Source organism: Schistocerca americana, chromosome 1 (genome assembly GCF_021461395.2).
Source record: "Schistocerca americana isolate TAMUIC-IGC-003095 chromosome 1, iqSchAmer2.1, whole genome shotgun sequence".
In the NCBI taxonomy this organism is placed as follows: Eukaryota; Metazoa; Arthropoda; class Insecta; order Orthoptera; family Acrididae; genus Schistocerca; species Schistocerca americana.
In genome coordinates, this window is record NC_060119.1 from 776,834,961 (window position 1) to 776,856,170 (window position 21,210).

Genomic DNA, 21,210 nt, shown 5'->3' on the forward strand with positions numbered 1-21,210 from the left:
AACACTTGGTTCAAGAATCATAAAAGAAGGTTGTACACATGGGAGAATCCTGGAAATACTACAAGGTATCAGATAGATTATATAATGGTAAAACAGAGATTTAGGATCCAGGTTTTAAATTGTAAGACATTTCCAGGGGTAGATGTGGACTCTGACCACAATCTATTGGTTATGAGCTGTAGATTAAAACTGAAGAAACTGCAAAAAGGTGGGAATTTAAGAAGATGGGACCTGGATAAACTGAAAGAACCAGAGGTTGTACAGAGTTTCAGGGAGAGCATAAGGGAACAATTGACAGGAATGGGGGAAAGAAGTACAGTAGAAGAAGAATGGGTAGCTCTGAGGGATGAAGTAGCAATGGCAGCAGAGGATCAAGTAGGTAAAAAGACGAGGGCTAGTAGAAATCCTTGGGTAACAGAAGAAATATTGAATTTAATTGATGAAAGGAGAAAATATAAAAATGCAATAAATGAAGCAGGCAAAAAGGAAGACAAACATCTCAAAAATGAGATCGACAGGAGGTGCAAAATGGCTAAGCAGGGATGGCTAGAGGAAAAATGTAAGGATATAGAAGTCTATCTCACTAGGGGTAAGACAGATACTGCCTACAGGAAAATTAAAGAGACCTTTGGAGAAAAGAGAACCGCTTGTATGAATATCAAGAGCTCAGATGGAAACCCAGTTCTAAGCAAAGAAGGGAAAGCAGAAAGGTGGAAGGAGTATATAGAGGGTCTATACAAGGGCGACGTACTTGAGGACAATATTCTGGAAATGGAAGAGAATGTAGATGAAGACGAAATGGGAGATACAATACTGTGTGAAGAGTTTGACAGAACACTGAAAGACCTGAGTCGAAACAAGGCCCCGGGAATAGACAACATTCCATTAGAACAACTGACGGCCTTGGGAGAACCAGTCCTGACAAAACTCTACCATCTGGTGAGCAAGATGTATGAGACAGGCGAAATAGCCTCAGACTTCAAGAAGAATATAATAATTCCAATCTCAAACAAAGCAGGTGATGACAGATGTGACAATTACCGAACTATCAGTTCAATAAGTCACAGCTGCAAAATACTAACGCAAATTCTTTACAGACGAATGGAAAAACTAGTAGAAGCCAAGCTTGGGGAAGATCAGTTTGGATTCCGTAGAAATATTGGAACACGTGAGGCAATACTGACCTTACGACTTATCTTAGAAGAAAGATTAAGGAAAGGCAAACCTACGTTTCTAGCATTTGTGGACTTGGAGAAAGCTTTTGACAATGTTGACTGGAATACTCTCTTTCAAATTCTAAAGGTGGCAGGGGTAAAATACAGGGAGCGAAAGGCACAGAAACCAGATGGCAGTTATAAGAGTCGAGGGACATGAAAGGGAAGCAGCGGTTGGGAAGGGAATGAGACAGGGTTGTAGCCTATCGCTGATGTTATTCAATCTGTATATTGAGCAAGCAGTAAAGGAAACAAAAGAAATATTCGGAGTAGGTATTAAAATCCATGGAGAAGAAATAAAAACTTTGAGGTTCGCCGATGACACTGTCATTCTGTCAGAGACAGCAAAGGACTTGGAAGAGCAGTTGAATGGAATGGACAGTGTCTTGAAGGGAGGATATAAGATGAACATCAACAAAAGCAAAATGAGGATAATGGAATGTAGTCAAATTAAGTTGGGTGATGCTGAAGGAATTAGATTAGGAAATGAGACACTTAAAGTAGTAAAGGAGTTTTGCGATTTGGGGAGCAAAATAACTGATGATGGTCGAAGTAGAGAGGATATAAAATGTAGGCTGGCAATTGCAAGAAAAGCATTTCTGAAGAAGAGGAATTTGTTAAGATCGTGTATATACTGAAGTGTCAGGAAGTCATTTCTGAAAGTATTTGTATGGAGTGTAGCCATGTATGGAAGTGAAACATGGACGATAAATTGTTTGGACAAGAAGAGAATAGAAGCTTTTGAAATGTGGTGCTACAGAAGAATGTTGAAGATTAGATGGGTAGATCACATAACTAATGAGGAGGTATTGAACAGAATTGGGGAGAAGAGGAATTTGTGGCACAACTTGACAAGAAGAAGGGACCGGTTGGTAGGACATGTTCTGAGGCATCAAGGGATCACAAATTTAGCATTGGGGGGCAGTGTGGAGGGTAAAAATCATAGAGGGAGACCAAGAGATGAATACATTAAGCAGATTCAGAAGGACGTAGGTTGCAGTAAGTACTGGGAGATGAAGAAGCTTGCACAGGATAGAGTAGCGTGGAGAGCTGCATCAAACCAGTCTCAGGACTGAAGACTACAACAACAACAACAACAACAACAACAACATACTCAATGGAATCTAATTGATGTAATAATTTACATGTACACATGCTTGACTACAAACATGAGATGGTTTGTATCATAAGTGTGTAATTTCACAAAAAGTGATGGGAGGAAACGGTTATCAAGCAGTGACAACCAGTGCTAGCTTTAGATTATGAAACTAATATGATGTTATCAAATACTCATTGGCCTAAACATGTTCTTGGTTCTCGCCACCCAACTGGCCTTAATCTGTGTTAATTTCTTTGGTCCGTCTCAGTCTTCACAGTAACAATTCCTTTCTTCATTCCAGTTTCGTTTTCTACATCTTTCATTTTCTGACCTGTTCATTTTTCACCATCCCCCTCCCACCTCTACTACATGCAACACACTTAACTTTTTGCTCATATTAACTCAAGCATGACATTTTGCCCACATTAACTCATGCATGACATTTTAGTAATAATCTCTGTCTTGCATATAACCTTATCTTACACCTTTAAGCTCTTTGGTTTTCAAATCTCACTCACTGCAGCCCCCAACAATCAGTCTTTCCTTCTCATCTTGTCCAGTAAGTAAGTCTCCCTTGTCCCAGGGTTCTGGATGACTATTCCAAACTCTATCCCTTTTCCTAAACCTCACCAGTCCTTTTCCTTCACCTCTCCCCCTTCTCCTTCAACCCTTCTGCCAGAAGAAAGAGCCACTGGCTCCAAAAGCTTGCATACATAACACCTTTTATAAGTGTGTTCTCCTGTCAGGGCTGGGTTTGGTGTGTAGATTTTTCATCTACCCATTTACATTATATTTTCATAAATTGATTATTTTTGTTTATATGTTAGCCAAAATGAGCATTACACTACATAACTATTCTTGTATAAGCTAAGGAAGCCACAATTATTGCAAAATCACACTGGTGTTCATTTGCATTAACTAGCTGTTTCAAGAATATTTCATAACAGTCGACTCCTTTGCATTTCATCAGCAATAATTACAACTCACATCTTTTTTAGATGGTAAAATAACTATTGTAATTCAAATTACATAATTTTCTCAATGATGGCTTGTGTTTGGAAGGTGTTGCCATGTCATTTACATGCACAAAATGACTTATACAAAATACCAGTTATATTTTTGATATAATTTGCTTAGATGATGGATATTTGTATAAATTCACTTTAATGGAGTATTACAATATGGTGGAAGCTATTTACATTATTTGCCAATTATTGTTGCTAACACGATAAGCAGAGTTTTGCCATTTTCTATACAAATAGCGAACTCTCATGTACATTATGTCAGTTGAAAGACAGATGAGATTGTACTGTAATGGTGTATACTTATAATTGCAGAAACAAAATGAATTTATATTGCATATGACACAAATGCTATTACATTGTGGATGCTACTTGACGAGTTCACAAAACAACTGCATGAATGCTAGTTAGCAATACATTTAATTAGCATTTTATCTTATAAACTTTAGCTCCACATACACTAAATGCATCCCCAAAGCTAGAACAAAACATTCTAGTTACTAAGAACCTATAAATATGATTGAATTTTGCTAGAATCTGAGACATGAATGATTTAAATACATACTTATATTATTCGATAATACAATTACCTGAGACACTTGACTTTTAATTGAGTAACATTGGAAACTGTAAAGCTTAACTGTGCATTGACTGTTCAGAGCTGTGGATATTTTCTGTAGTTGTGCTCTGACTGAAATGTTAGAAATGAAGACGGTTTGTTATTTCAGACAAAGACAAAGTATCTGAATGAAATTAAGCAGAGGTAAGACAATGAAAGATGATGCTTCCAATACAAGTTTCAGCAGTGCTTGTGAGTTCACGGAGTAGAGGTACAGCATTGAGAAGGAATTTATAACAAGCAATATAAGTTAATAGTCTATGTAATGATATGTACATACATTAAACAATTCTTTCTATAAAATATCCATTTAATGCAAGTAATAGAGTAGAATTTGTCAATACTTTATTTCACAAGCAGATAGACACCACAATCATTTTGTATAATAAACTTCCTATTCTGGTGCATGCATGCCATGACAGTCTCACCCGGCAATACTTGAGGGAGGAGGGTGTTATGTAATGTAGCAGAACAGGACAACATTTAACAAAATGTACAATTCGAAACATACTTAAGAACGTGATACTACCACACAATATTTACGCAAAGTTACATAGACGCAAGAACTTTAATAACTGTAATGTTGTTAGATTACGGTGTTGATGAGGATAAGTCGAGTTAAGATGAATTGTGATCAGTTAAGATGAACTCTAATTAATTTATAGAGATATTGCACAATAGACTAAAAATATGTCAAATGTAAATAAAAGCCCAATTTATCATTTGCGGAATTTATACATAGAAGAGTATAGTAGTTATGACACAGGCAATTGTAAAGAGACAAGGATTTACACTGGGAACAAAACTTACACTGCATTTGTAAATTAATTAACATAAATAATTAAGACAGTGTTATTGATGTATATTTTATATAATTTTGATATGATAACTGTAATATTTTGACATACTGTTTCAGAAATATTGTAATGATTTATAAAGCTAAATTCAATTATCAGTTTTGTAAAGTTTCAAAATCTAAATTTTAAATTCAATTAATATCAATTTAAACAGAGCATGATGTAACTTTATAACTGTTGGAACCTATATTTTGTCTGTTTTGGCTATGTTACTTTCTGGTCAACTTGACCTATAAGAGGAGAGAGTGGCATGTTCTTGGCTCACCCATGAAACACTTGCCCTGGTTGAATGTCAGTTTAGCAACTAATAGTACATTTTTCTGCTAGATTACATACCAATTTTTCATTAATATATATTTTTTTCAGATACTGGAGTTTAAAGTGTCCAAGGTGTACACACTTTGAAAAGTGGCTAAAAAGAGCAAGTGTGTGGTCTTCCAATATCTGCTGAAGAAGGGCATGAGTGACATGAGGGAAATATTAGGGGAGGATTCCTCTTCCTATTCCACTGTGAATAAGTGAGTGGCGGAATTCAAGCAGGTCAATACCTCTGTCCAAGTTGCACTTCACAGTGGAATACCAGTAATAGGCAGTACTGAGGAAAACACCATTCCAATTGAGGACATCATGGCAGACTGGCATGTGACAGAACCTTACATTGTTGACAGAGTGGGCAAATCTTAGGAAAGCTCTGAACAAATCATAAGAATTGTGTTCGACATGCACAAGGTCTCGTGTTGATGGGTTCCAAGAATGTTGATAACCAGAAGACAAACACCAGACACACACCCTGTAAGCTGAAAGCCTGACCCATTTTGATGCAGACCCTGTGACATTTCTCAAAAGTTTTGTGACAATGTATAAAGCATGGGTTCATCACTTTCAATTCAAATCCCAAGTTCAATCAAACAGTGGAAACACTGGTCATCAAAATGAAATGACTTGTTGTGTCGACAAAACAACTGCTCTTTCATCAGGACAATGTGCCCATGTACACATCTGTCATTGCGATGTCTGCCGCTGAGTTCTGCAGCTACAAACTGCTTTAACACCCACCATATTCACCCAATTTGGCCCCCTCTGACTTTCATCTCTTCCTTAAGTTCAAGAAATATCTAGCTGGAACCCATTTTCGATCAGACGATAACGTCATGATTGCAGTGGAGGCCTTTTCTTGCCATGCAGGAAAAAACATTCAACGAGGAAGGTATAATGGTCCCGCACCACCAGTGGCAAAAGTGTAGGGGCCTAACAAGGGACTATGTTGGAAAAGCCCATAAACATTTGGTCTACTGACAACTTTGACTGGGTGGCCTGGCAATTTTCAGTCACCCCTAGCATTGTCTGACATAAGTAAAACTGGACCCAGATGTTATTTTAGATTGAGGAATTCCAACAAAACTGAGTTACACATCTCAATCAATCACTGATCATCAAAAAGTTAAGTAACTGAAATCTAGCCACAAAAGCTGATTGTTTTTTAAGTTCCCCACAGGCATTTTATCCCAGTCTGTAATTGATGCTGCACTGTGTTTGTTTTTTCCCCCCTTTGTGGGTAAACCAGGCAAAAGTCTCTACACTTCCATACAAAGTTAACAGATGTAAAGAAAGCGTCGGCACAGAGCGAAATTGCGTTGGCAGGAGTCACCAACCTTTAGTTGCAAGTACAGGTTCCCAATTATGTAAAGTCCATGGAGGGGCTGATAAATACCGAGGCATTTGATGTGGACTAGTGGACAGATTTGGAGATAAGCATAATGTTAGCTACTACAGGGACAAGGTTTCCAAAGTATGTCAAAGTTCTGAAGAGGATTTAAAAGGATTCTCTGATCAATTAAGAACTGTGTTGTGTCATACATATGCATTGTGGGAAAGTAATGAAAGGAATAAGGTACCACTCATTGAAGCAGAAACTCATAACATAGACATATTTATTCATGGGGTTGAGCTGCATGCAGGTGCTGAGGTGAAGTGAGCTTTGCCAAGCACACTACGGGAGGCTGTATGAATCAAATTTTTACAAGAGGAGGCCCAGCAATTCATCCACTTTTGCACCAGAGTAAACCCCAGTGTCCTGCACCCATTGCAAATCCCCAGACCACAAGGCTCGCGAGTGTTTCACTCAGCTAACCAAACAGATTACAGAGGTGCTTGAGGGAATGCATATAGGAAGGGGTATATGGGAAATACAAACAATGGCAGTTACTGCCACTGTCCCTTGCTTCCCTCTGCAAAATGAAAATCCAGTAAAAGAAGTGGGGGTTGCTCAGGGGGCAAACATAACTTTACAAGATAAAATCAATACAAGACAGTCTACCCTTCCGGCAATTCCTTAACACACCATGTGATTCTTACAGGTGATGTTACGCTTATAGTCCAGAAGTCTTATCACATACCTTACCACTTGCAGCCCCATTCATGCAAAATGGTAAATAAACAAGAAGGGATAACACCCTTAAAGTTAATGCACTTAAATGTGCAATATCTCAGAAACAAAGTAGACATTCTACAAATATTCATAGAGGAACACTTGCCTCATGTACTAGTAATAACAGAACATGGGCTAAAATGCAGTGAAATAATATACTATAGATTAGAAGGTTACTTACTAGCAAGTAGTTATTGTAGGCAAAACCATAAAGGTGGTGGTGTGGCAATTTATGTCAATAAGGATGTAGAAGTCAAAAAAATTTCCTTTCTTGAACACCACACCAAAGAAGGATCAATTGAAATGACAGCCATTGTACTCCACAGTAATGATCTTAAGTTGCCAAAGCATAAAGTGATTGGAGTGTATAGGCCACCAAATGCTGATGTAATGCTGTTTATGGATAAACTTAGTAGTGTTGCTGGTCTGGCTGGTTCTAATGACCTTACTATATTAGGTGACTTTAATATAGATGCAAACTCAAATAGTCTAGTAAACATGAAACTCAGTGATGTACTGACCTCATACAACGTTGTAAATATGGTGAACTCTGACACCAGAGTGACGGACACGTGTTCCACTAGAATAGATTATGCTACAATCAACAAAGATGTTATAGATAAGGTAAATTACAGTAACTTAGATTTTCTTTATTCTGGCCACTTCTGTCAGGTGATAGAATACAAAAATTCAGTTGTGCCTAAAGTAACAAAAATTGTGCTACAGAAACAAATGCTGAATACCTCAAATATTAATGCTCTTAAAGACAAACTAGCAAATGAGAAATGGGATTCTGTGTACCAGGTAAAAGGGTCGGATGAGAAATGGAATGAATTCTACTCAACCCTATTGCATCATTATGAATATAGTTGTCCAGTCAGAGAAATCCAGACGGTAGTTAAACACTGTCAAAATGGAAGTAATCCTAGACTAAAACTCCCAACAAATCTGATTAGGCTCAGGCAGCAAGTACATGATCTAAACCAGCTTTATAAAGCTACTATATGCAGGTTTTCAAGGAAAAATACAATAGGGCCAAGCAAACTTTTAAAACTGAAATTGTCAATCTAAGGAAGCAGATTAACAGCAAAACAATAGAACAGTCTGACAACATAAGCAAAGCATCTTGGAAGCTGATTGACAAGTACCGAAAAGGTCCCAACAAGATGAACGGGGAACCACTCAGCATAAGACATGGTGGTAACATTATAAAAACCCCAAATACTATATGTAATATTTTTAATAACAATCAACACATATTACAGATTCACAGATTCCAGTGCCATCTCACCCAGTGTACCAAATTTGAATTTGTGGAAGTGAATGAGCAGCAGGTTCGCAGGGCAATAAACATGCTAAAGAAAAAATTTTCATCTGGATGGGATGGCATATCCAGTGCTATTACTAAAGCATGCTTAAAAGAAATTTCTAAACCTCTTACTCACCTGATTAATTGCAGCATTAGAGAAAACATGTACCCAACGGTTCTAAAAATGAGTGTAGTGAAACCAGTGTATAAAAAGGGAAGTAAGGAAGAAGTCTCCAACTATAGACCAATATCATTAACTTTTAGCAAGATATTCAAAAGCGTTATCCTTTCTCAGCTAAGTGCCTTTTTCACAAAACATAAACCGCTTGTAGATTCGCAGCATGGCTTCAGAAAAGAGCTAAGTACAACCACAGCAGTTACACGGTTCATCCATGAAGTTTACTGTCTGTTGGACCAGAAGATGCAGACTGCAGGTACATTTTTGGACCTGTCAAGAGCATTTGATATGGTAAACCATAGGATACTTCTTAAAAAGCTAAAATCTTATAGTATTGGGGATCAAACCATGAATCTTTTAACCACGTACCTGTTGAATCGTAAGCAAAGCACTAAATTGTCATACAAACTAGATAATAAAATCATGAACTCCCAGTCCACCAGTGAACCTGTATTACAAAGTATACCACAGGGCTCAATCCTTGGACCCTTTCTCTTCCGTATATACACTCCTGGAAATTGAAATAAGAACACCGTGAATTCATTGTCCCAGGATGGGGAAACTTTATTGACACATTCCTGGGGTCAGATACATCACATGATCACACTGACAGAACCACAGGCACATAGACACAGGCAACAGAGCATGCACAATGTCGGCACTAGTATAGTGTATATCCACCTTTCGCAGCAATGCAGGCTGCTATTCTCCCATGGAGACGATTGTAGAGATGCTGGATGTAGTCCTGTGGAACGGCTTGCCATGCCATTTCCACCTGGCGCCTCAGTTGGACCAGCATTCGTGCTGGACGTGCAGACCGCGTGAGACGACGCTTCATCCAGTCCCAAACATGCTCAATGGGGGACAGATCCGGAGATCTTGCTGGCCAGGGTAGTTGACTTACACCTTCTAGAGCACGTTGGGTGGCACGGGATACATGCGGACGTGCATTGTCCTGTTGGAACAGCAAGTTCCCTTGCCGGTCTAGGAATGGTAGAACGATGGGTTCGATGACGGTTTGGATGTACCGTGCACTATTCAGTGTCCCCTCGAGGATCACCAGTGGTGTACGGCCAGTGTAGGAGATCGCTCCCCACACCATGATGCCGGGTGTTGGCCCTGTGTGCCTCGGTCGTATGCAGTCCTGATTGTGGCGCTCACCTGCACGGTGCCAAACACGCATATGACCATCATTGGCACCAAGGCAGAAGCGACTCTCATCGCTGAAGACGACACGTCTCCATTCGTCCCTCCATTCACGCCTGTCGCGACACCACTGGAGGCGGGCTGCACGATGTTGGGGCGTGAGCGGAAGACGGCCTAACGGTGTGCGGGACCGTAGCCCAGCTTCATGGAGACAGTTGCGAATGGTCCTCGCCGATACCCCAGGAGCAACAGTGTCCCTAATTTGCTGGGAAGTGGCGGTGCGGTCCCCTACGGCATTGCGTAGGATCCTACGGTCTTGGCGTGCATCCGTGCGTCGCTGCGGTCCGGTCCCAGGTCGACGGGCACGTGCACCTTCCGCCGACCACTGGCGACAACATCGATGTACTGTGGAGACCTCACGCCCCACGTGTTGAGCAATTCGGCGGTACGTCCACCCGGCCTCCCGCATGCCCACTATACGCCCTCGCTCAAAGTGCGTCAACTGCACATGCGGTTCACGTCCACGCTGTCGCGGCATGCTACCAGTGTTAAAGACTGCGATGGAGCTCCGTATGCCATGGCAAACTGGCTGACACTGACGGCGGCGGTGCACAAATGCTGCGCAGCTAGCGCCATTCGACGGCCAACACCGCGGTTCCTGGTGTGTCCGCTGTGCCGTGCGTGTGATCATTGCTTGTACAGCTCTCTCGCAGTGTCCGGAGCAAGTATGGTGGGTCTGACACACCGGTGTCAATGTGTTCTTTTTTCCATTTCCAGGAGTGTATATTAATGACATTGCACAACCCATTAACTCCCATATTGTAAGCTATGCAGATGACACGCCAATCTTATTCTATGGGAGCGAATCTAAAGAGCTAGAATCTCTTGCTACTAGTGGTGCAACAGAAGTAACAAAATACTTCAATGATCAGGGACTCAAGGTGAATGTCACCAAATCTCAACTACTGACATTTAAAACAGGCAGCTCTCATCACAACAATATGAATAGTGTGTGTAATATCTCTGCAACAGAAAATGGTAATTGTAAATTCCTGGGTGTATATGTTGATGAAAATTTGCGGTGGACATACCACATTAATTTCGTATGCGGAAAAGTCAGTAGTGCCATATATCTCCTCAGCTAGCTCGCAAAGATAGTTCCTAGCCAAGCACTGAAATTAGTATATTATGGAACACTTTACCCCTTTCTCAATTACGGAATTGAACTATGGGGCTGTGCAGCTGATGTACATTTAAAAAGAATACTACTACTACAGAAAAGAGCAATAAAACTTATACATGGGATGGGACATAGAGATTCATGTCATGTAGTGTTTGTGCAGCATGAATATCTGACAATATATTCTCTGTACATCTTCAAAATAGTTGTATTTTTTATAAGTCAACCAACAGAAGCAATCAAGGGCAGTGATGTACACGATCACAACACTAGAACAAAGTGTAACTATTTCCGTAACAGAACAATGTTAAAAATGACTGATAGAAGTCCATATATCAGTGGTCTGATTTGGTATAACAAGCTACTAAACTCTCTAAGAACGTACATGGGAAATGTTTTTAAAACAAAATTAAAATCTTTTCTAATAGAAAAATGTTTATATTCTTTCAATGAATTTTAAGATAGTGATTGTAACATGAGGCATTAGCATATCAGTTGTAATGTGATAAATGTAAAAAATAGACATAAGAAGCAACAGCTACAGAATATAGTGTATTTTATAAGTATAAATATAACCATAGTATTAAGTCTGACATTTGCAAAAGCCATCATCACGATGGCTCCAAGCAAAGAAAAAGTAAATAAATAAATAAAATATTTCAGATTTACTGATAGCTGGAGTAATGCTACACTCTTTCAGTCCCTGGTCTTCACCTATAGTGATTGTGCCCAAGAAAACCATTAAGGGATAAAAGGCTTATCACGTTTGCATAGAATTATAATGGTCATGAATGTCACAAAACTTTATACTGCCCCCTAGCAACTATCAATGACACTTTCGGTAGCCTTATCAAATGCAAATTCTTTACCACCTCAGGTATGCAATCCAGTTACCATCACACGCTTGTAGCTATGGAAGATCAGCACAACATAGCTTTTCTTGTACCCTCTGGGCATTATAAATACATAAGGATGCCCTGCAGCCTGCTACATTACAATGTTTTGCTGATTTACGGGGTTCAAAGCAAAAGATGTATTCAGTGTAAAATGTTCACAAAATGTTGACAATATCTATGCCACATAATTTCGGCAGATGGTGTAAGACCAGATTTGTGGTTAATAGATGCAGTGGACAATTCTCCAGCACTGAAGAACATTAAAAAATTTCAATCTTTTCTTTAGTTAACAAATTACTAGCAACATTTTCTGGAGAACTATTCAACCTTCACAAAACCTTTCATAATATTACTGAAGAAGAGGTCTCCTCTTGTCTGCAGGAGTGCCATGTTAAAATTGAAAGAATTCTTACAAGTTCATCGGTCTTGGCTTATGCAGATTTTACACAGCCTTTTATCTTGTCTAGTGATGCTAGTGACTTCACTGCAGGCTGCATATTGAGTCATGTGCAAGATATTGAAGTAAAACCAATTGGTTACACACTCCATCAACTGTATCAAGCTAGCTGAATCAAGCCTGGCAAAACCACAGTACCACAGAAAACGAACTTCTGGCACTTGTTTCCAGCACTCATTATTTTTATGTTACCTACATGGATGGCAGTTCGTGGTAATTACCAATCACGCAGTTTTACAATGGCTACTGAGTTTAAATGATCCTACCAGCAGACTTGTAAAGTGAGCCTTAAAACTCCATGAATATGACTATCAAAAATGAAGGAAAATGTACACTGCTACTTACCATAAGGATGACATTTTAAGGTGCAGACAGGCATAATTAAAAGACACTTATACAACAGTCTTTTAATTGTGCCTGTCTGAAAGTTAACAGTCATGTTTACAGTAAGCAACAATCTACCTTCCATTACATTGCTGATATTCTAACCTGAAGTTTCCATAGTTTCATGAATGACTACATAGTCAAAAACAAGCCTAACAGGTTAAACTGGAATGCAGATGCCTTGAGTAGGAAAATTAAGATACAGCAAGGAGATGACATACTGTGAATCTTGAGGTTTTGGCGCCGCAAAGACTGTTCCATTAAGTTTCAGGTGTGCAGCCGCAAGAAATCTCCTTCTAATATTTCGGCTGTATAATGTTCAGCCATCTTCAGAGTGAGCCGCAAGAGATTTCAGCACTCATGCGGCTCACTCTGAAATATTAGAAGAAGAAGGAGATTTCTTGTGGCTGCACACCCGAAACTTAATGGAACAGATGACATGCTTACTGAGGAATTAAAAAAGCGACAAGAATACAATGCTGGCTGTAAGAAATTGGCTATCTCACCAGATTTTATTACAAAAGACGACATTTTATATAAGAATACACCTCTTTGAGGGTGGATAGCAGTATCAAAGAGTATTTGCAAGTTCTTACAGCAAAAATGTTACAACAGCATACAGACTGTCATACTGAGAAAAGTACTATGCAATTGCACACTGCACGCTGTTAGTGGTGGCCTCAACAAAAGAAAGTCATAGAAGATTACATTCAATCTTGTCTCCCTTGTGCTAGGAGGGAGCAAGGATGAAGACCAAACTTTACTTGAAGCAGCAGGACTGTTTGAAATTGTAGCATTCAATATCATAGAAGTGTTCCCTGTACTGGCCCAAATTAACACACGTACTTTTAATCTGTCATCGACCATTCTCTCACTATCTTATTATGAAACTGACTGAAGACACGACTGCTGAGACAGTTGTGAAAGCTCTTGCATTTGGGAGTGCAGAGGCCATTATAAACAGATCATGACACAAACTTTATTTTCTGTCTTATGGTAAAGGTGTGACGACAACTTGAAATAAAGAAATGGAGAACTATGCCGTTTCACCCTTTGAGTAATGGCAAGGTTGAATACATCCATAAAATGGTTGTGATTTTGTCATACAATGCCAGGACACATGAAACAGTAATTTTGACTCCCTATGGGGTTGCTTATGCTCACAAAATACATTGCTCTTTTGAGATCCTGAAGTTGCCTCATGAAATATATTCACGCGAAGTGAAGCATCTGGCTAAAAGATTAAGGTTTATTTGATGAAGAGTTCAACAGAATAATGCAGCTATGACCCAGAGACAACAGCTATGTATAGAAAGAAAGCAAGGATGCTGCTATACCAAATAGGAGATTATGTGATATTATGACCAAACTGTTGTGAAACTGGGCACAACTAAGAAACTTACGTAGCCCTGTGATGGACCACCCTGAATATTACATTTCATGTAACTCGCAAGTGTTGAATTTCAGCTCCAGATCAGAAGAGTGTAATTTATTTTGATCACTTAACCAAATATAAAGGCAGTGATGTACCACTTTCTGTAGAGGATCCAACAAACTCAGTGTGCAGTAAAACTGTTACACAGCAAATGCTGAGTTCCCATCACTACAATTTACGGTATAGGAACTAAGAGCTGACTTTTTCTTGTCTTAGGTGGGAGATCACATCAGTATTTTCTATGCCACACCATTGTTTATATAATAATGATGATTCTGTTGGGCATTTGTGTCATGTTAGAATCCTGTCTAGCTAAGAATTTTGCTCAAGTATTTGATATATGTATTGTATCTTTTTCACTAATATTCAATGGGACAATCATCTTTCATAATCACTTTCTTAAGGAAAGTGTCATGAGCAAACTCAAAAGAGTATTGAAGCCTGGCCAAGCTATATTTCTGTTTTCACAATACGGCCGAATCTATCATGTTTTGTCACAAGTACACAATTTCCTTGAGTGGATTATGTGTCATTGTTTGTTTTCAAATTGCCTCTGTGGCTTATATGTTTCTAAGTGTGTTAGTTTGATATCACCACTGGCTGGACAGAACTTCTCCACCACTAAACTGCTTGCTATGAGCAACAGCCAATCAGTTGTGGACATCTGTCCTTTATCAAACAGTGCCACTGCTAACACCTTTTCTCAGCTGCATTCCAATCTGTGCTCTAATGTGGCTTTCAAGGTTTTAACTCAGTTCTGTATCACCTGCAGACCCCTGTGCTATTAATGCATCCTACGGATACACTTGTATGTTACACACCTCACATTCCCCCATAATTAAGCAATATGCCCTTTCCAGTGTTGTTTCAATCATTTACTTATTCCTCTATTTTTTTATTATCCACCTCTACTGGTGAATGGTCTTGTGTATGTTTGCATTATTTCGCTATGTTGAGACATTGTCACCACACAGTTTTCACCACTGCCTGGGATGGTGAAGTTATGTTCCAAGTTTACAAAATTTGAAAACTTGCACTCCAAAATTGCAGATCACAAGCCTCTGGATCAGCCACATAATGTTCAACAGCCGAATAGATGGAGCCCAGCACCATTACAAGTGCTGGTCTCCATGCAGCCACTGGAGATGCAATTCAGCATTTTCACATACACATGAGTGACACAATTCAGCATTTTGTGTAGACTCCATTTCCCTTTATAACACAATTAAGACAGTTTAAGGTCTCACATACAACAAATCTGACTCATCACTGCACAGTTGGTGCCTCATTATGAACTCCTTCATGACATAATAAAAGATAAAGATGCTATTCAAAATCAATAAGGTAACTACAACTTCAGCAATACCTCATGTACTACAAATTATGTTTTACAACATACACTCCTTCCATGCCCAAGTGGGCATATTAGTGTTGGCCATACAGACTGGCCTACAAAAAAGTTAGTTCGATCTTAATTCCTCCTGAATCCCCACTTCACATCCTTGTGAATATCTCAACACATACATTCACCTCTTTGGATGATATATCCCCTCACTTTTAATTTTATATCACTGTGTGATAACTGTATTACTGTGAAGTTGACTCAAGAGAACCCCAAACTTATTCTTCACTTGCGGATACCTTTTTCCTGTGTGAACTAAGAACTGAAAGGAAATAGGCTTTACACTTTCTCTATTTCCTAGAAATTTTTTACTGACAAGTACATAGGTTGGCCAACAAAAGACTATTAGGTAGTCTGTCATGGTTCGCAGACACACACCTTTGACTGCTGCAGAGTTACAGACTTGCCAGTATATCTCAACTATATTTGTACCAAGTTAGCTTTATACATCAGCACCTCTATTTGTGACATTTCTCTGTTATTAGCAGAAACTAAAAAACTGCTGATAATTGAATTAACACAATCTTTGTTCTATGGCATAAGAACCAGCTGATTATACATTGAGGTACCCCACTCTTGTTTCCTTTGTATGTTACTATTAGATTTTCACTTCCCACACACTGAGTATCGCTGAATAATAGCAGACTTCTATTAAAAGCATCCCATTACAATATCCTGGGTTGAAAGAAACTTTGAATGCCACTATCAAACCAATCCTGTTATGCCAGAATTTAAGTTCCCCCTCTGTTAACATCCTGTCTCATTTGTTCTTCCAGATACTAACAATACCAATTTGCTCAAGCCCTTGGATCAATTAATGGCACAGGAGTGACAACAAATAACACCAGATTGAGCTACTGTCCATATTATGGCATTTCACCAGTACAATATCTTACTCAAAATAACTGTTCCCACAGTGCCCTCTGTCCTGCCTGCTATTCTGAACTGAACATGGCTATATACTACTGTTAACTTAGATAGTAGAGGGCATACGGCTTTTCCAGATGATCATGTGTATTGTCCTAGTTCAAATGGGTTGTAACAAGGTGAAATGCTGAGTTAATGGCAACTTTTATTTTTCTACAGTAATTTTGAAACCCCACCTAGGATTATTTTCTTTAATTAAAACTACTGTTTTGTATTTGGTTTATGAATTTCTTACTTTTGTGACTGTTTTAAAGGGTAGTCTTCTATTCTGTTCTTATCTGTTCAATTCATAATGTTTCATTGTCATGAACGTTTTTACAATCTTTCTATTCATTTTAACTGAACTTCATTACCTTGCTGTTGCCATCATATAAATTTGGGTTGAAGGAATCATCCTTCAGATGTTTATTCTAATTTGTTTGTAAGATGCATTAATGCTATGAAAAACAGTATGTTTTGTAGTTGTGTCATTTTATACTTTTGTTAGCCAAATATACTTAATTTTATATTTCATTCTGTTTGATGCTCAGAAAGATTTAATCACATACTCAAACTGGCACCTTTCACACATTAATATATTTTATGTTTTGCCCCTTTGCTTTGATAGTTTAATAACTGAAACAGTACTTAGATGATGTAATCGGTACTGCTAACGAACTTGAAATAATTTCACTTACAATGCTTCAGTCCTTCCTGATTACAAGTGAAACAAACTGTTGTGGTTCAAAATTCTGTTTCATAATTTCAATGTACCTTATTGTCAAGCTAGCAAGCAAATGGTGCCACCATGGTGATTGTCCAGTCACTGTATGGACATTTTACACTGTGTGCTCACGTCACCTTGAAAAGACTGACTGTAATCTGACAAGGAGGACTTTTTAGTGTAATCCGTTCATTACAAATCATGCTGGGCCCTTTAACTCACTTAATAATGCTAGAGATTTCCTTTATTAATAACAAAAAGCTGTAAACCTGTATGATTACTTTCACATTAAGTTCTAATCTTTATCATCCAAGTGTTTGAGTTGCTTGTACCCCTTAAAATTTTGTCTGAAATCAGCTTTGGCTATCTTTGTAATGCTGCTGCCATCACAGTCCTGTATTGCCAACTGTAGTCACCACATGCTGATGTAACAATCGTACTCACATTTTGAAATTTGAATTGTTACATGAAATTAAAATATTGTTACCCATAAATTTAGGTCCCAGTGAGATTGTTGAATTCACTCGTGGTGTACTCTTTCAGGGAAAGCAGAGGAGATGTATAAGATGCTCCCATGACCCAAACATGAGAATTTTTTATTGTTTAAATTTTTGTGACTCCATTTTCCATCACTGCCTTTCAGCGAATGTACAATAATTGACCTGTCAAGCTAGAATAGGCCAAATCACCATCAGCAAAGCCACCTGACTAATTAAATAAAACTGCAGGATAACCTGATTTTAGATGCTAAGTGGCTTAGCCTTCATTTCAGAGGTATTTGCCATTTGGCACAACACATGTAGTATGTGTGGCTTAGAGAAAGTCACAAATGTAGAGAGCATTACACTGAAAAATCTCAATACCACATTTCAGGACACAACCATGTCTGTGCAAAAAAGTACAAATATCAAGACATAAATCAGTGCCTCCAGAAACATTCATAATATTGTATATTTTTGAGTCTATATGTTTAATTTTTAAGTGTCTTCAGCTTGGCTGTACTGTTAACAAAGCAGCAAAGCAATAAGCAGAGCCAAGAGTAGATAGTAGTATGCACTTGGGACTGAGTGTTACGGAAATTTGAAAGCAAAAGTTTGTTAATAAATCATTTCTTTTTATATTTTTGATTTTGTGTGGTATTATACGTGGAAAATTTCTAAGTTTATATAAAAAATGAAATCTGAACTTTTGTTTGTAGATTTTAAGTAGATTAAAAAGGCAGGTAAGCAATTCAATTGACAGTGACCAAAAATCAATGCTGATGAAGTAAAATTACTTTAAAATTACATTATGTTAGTTCCAATAAAATAGATAGGGAATTAATGACATTTAAAACTTACCTTTTGCGAGAACCACATATGAAAATAGCTCCTTTTTCAGCTTCCCTCTGTTTCCAATAGGTAGACTTTCATAGGTGACTTCAAAATTGCATGGGGTTTTATCTTCAAATGCTCTTGGACAAGAGTGATCATGAGGGCACTAGAACATGGCAAGAAACCTATAAAATAGGACGAAAGTGAAGTTGAAACAAAACTTAAAATAGACTGTTAACTGAGTTTTATCAAGAAAAAAAAAATAATAATGCCAAAGAGAAAACAATACATTAACTGGATGCTCTGTATTACAGAACATTACAACATTAAAAAAGAAGCATTTTTCTGATAGTCTGCAAATATTATTTATTTGAGCATGAACTAGCTTTTGGATTCTTAGGCCATTGTTGGATGATAACAATGCTGCAACCATAGTGAAAAAGAAGTGTCACTTACACAGATATTACTGATAGCATGAGAACATAAAATGGTCAGGTACAGAGTATTAACATTTCTTTTCTGTTACATATAATGACATCGGTTTTATTTTTTTTATTTTTTTATTTTATTTTTTATTTATTTTTTTAATTTTTTTTAATTTAATTTAATTTTATTTAAAAATTGAACAGTAAAAACAGAAATCTCTCTCTCTCTCTCTCTCTCTCTCTCTCTCTCTCTCTCTCTCTCTCTCTGTGTGTGTGTGTGTGTGTGTGTGTGTGTGTGTGTGTGTGTGTGTGTGTGTGTTTTAATCTAGGGATGAGACTACTTCTTCCTAAATTGCAAGGCTTTAAATTTAAACAAAACTGTAGAAAAGTTACCAATGACTCATCAGAATTCCAACATCTGCTAGGTTGAATGTACATGCTGCTACAAATCATGTACCTAACTACAGATGATTTAAGTCCCACAGAACATGAAATATTTCGAACAAATAATGAGTGTGGTTGGACCACCACTCATACCACTCTCCCAAACTCTGATCATACCGAATCACCAACTGAAGACCAGTCGACTGCCCGACTCCTGACAAAAGACCCCTGAGGAACTTGGATGCCAACGTTACAGACTTACTCACCTCGTCCAGAAAACTGTTGCCATTCTCCAACTCTTGGCATCCCACCCACAAAAAGCATGCCCACTGACGTTAACTAAGGGCCTCATGTGATTACCAGTCCTTTTGTCTAACTTTTTACACACAAGTTTGATCAAAATTCTGTTTACACCACTAACTATGTGCTAAAATTTCACACAGTAAAAACATGTAATAAAAATTTCTCAATTTCTAGGCGCCACAGTTTGCCCTCAAATCCAAGTTTAAATATTTACAATTTATGCTTTCAATAATGAGAATTGTTTATTCTCATAGTCCCATTATTATGTATGGTACAAATGTGAATTGTACATCCGTTTTATTGTATTTTGTCTCCTCTTTCCACTGCTGTCATTAGAATTCATGTATCTCTAATGAAATTTATATTATTGGATAAACCACGCAAATTTAACATTTAACTATAAAAATGGATAGTAAAATAATAAATCTTAACATCTAAACGATGCATGAAGTGAATAGTACTCACTACCAACACATACTGGCATGCTGTCTGTGTATTTGTCTTCATTCATAAGAAATGCTGATTTCAGTTAATTTTTCAACTGAAATGTCTCTCACAGCTTAATTATTAGATTTAATGATCATGTAAGTAGATCCAGACGTGTGTCTTTTCAAGGCCTACAAATTGAGTGCTCAATCTCTCTGTGGGATGCACATTTAAAAGTTATAAATTAATTACTGCATTAGTTATATTCAAATCTATTTGTCTCTGTATCTCCTCTCATATGTCATTTCCAGATCATATATTTATACCACTGGATGAGTAATCACACTCAATTTAATTTGACACCTTGCGCTTCCTTGTGCCCAGCACAGTTTGCGCTGCACATGCACAAATAAGCACAATGCAACTTGTAACTTTTAACAGGTACTAGGACGCTGACATCAGGACTGGTCCACAAAAAACCCACATGGAGCCACCCGGCCACCATTCAACTGCCATCCGGGTAGTCACGAATTCTGCCGACACATGCTGCACACACATGACTTAAATAATGCACTCAACCAAACAAAAGTCATTTTATCTATGATTCTCACATTCAGTTGTTATCTGACAATGTCAAATATGCTGCAAGCTGGTTCAGAACCAAATAATATTTGCAGAATAACAGGAACATTTTCCTTTTTAACATTATTGAAAACAATAACTTTTCATAGTAAACTGTAGGTTATTGTAATTACACATTGTTTTGGACAATGTCCTATACTTATTTATTATATGTGGCATGTGGTTTGACAAGCAACAACAGTTTTCACAGTAAATAGAACCCAAAAACTCTACGAGCCTTTGGTGTTTACGTGGCTGGTTATATTGAATTTTAAACTTTCTCCATGTTCAGCAAATACATAATGGAACAACCACTCCAGTTTTTTTAACCAAAATTGTATACATATTGCATGACGTATTAACTTCTTTTATCATACAACAGGAAATGAAAGCACCAAAGGGAAGCGTTGATTTATGTCTGACCAATTTAAATACACTCCTGGAAATGGAAAAAAGAACACATTGACACCGGTGTGTCAGAC

General features: G+C 38.0%; 1 protein-coding gene across 1 annotated transcript in view; it reads right to left on the reverse strand.

The window, feature by feature from the left end:
- LOC124612249 (methyltransferase-like protein 17, mitochondrial) overlaps nt 1-21,210 on the reverse strand; it is a 117,763-nt gene that overhangs the window by 20,649 nt on the left and 75,904 nt on the right. Inside the window, exon 8 of the mRNA XM_047140329.1 lies at nt 18,597-18,735. Within this exon, the coding sequence (XP_046996285.1) occupies nt 18,597-18,735 (139 nt within the window). The remainder of the gene's footprint in view (nt 1-18,596; nt 18,736-21,210) is intronic.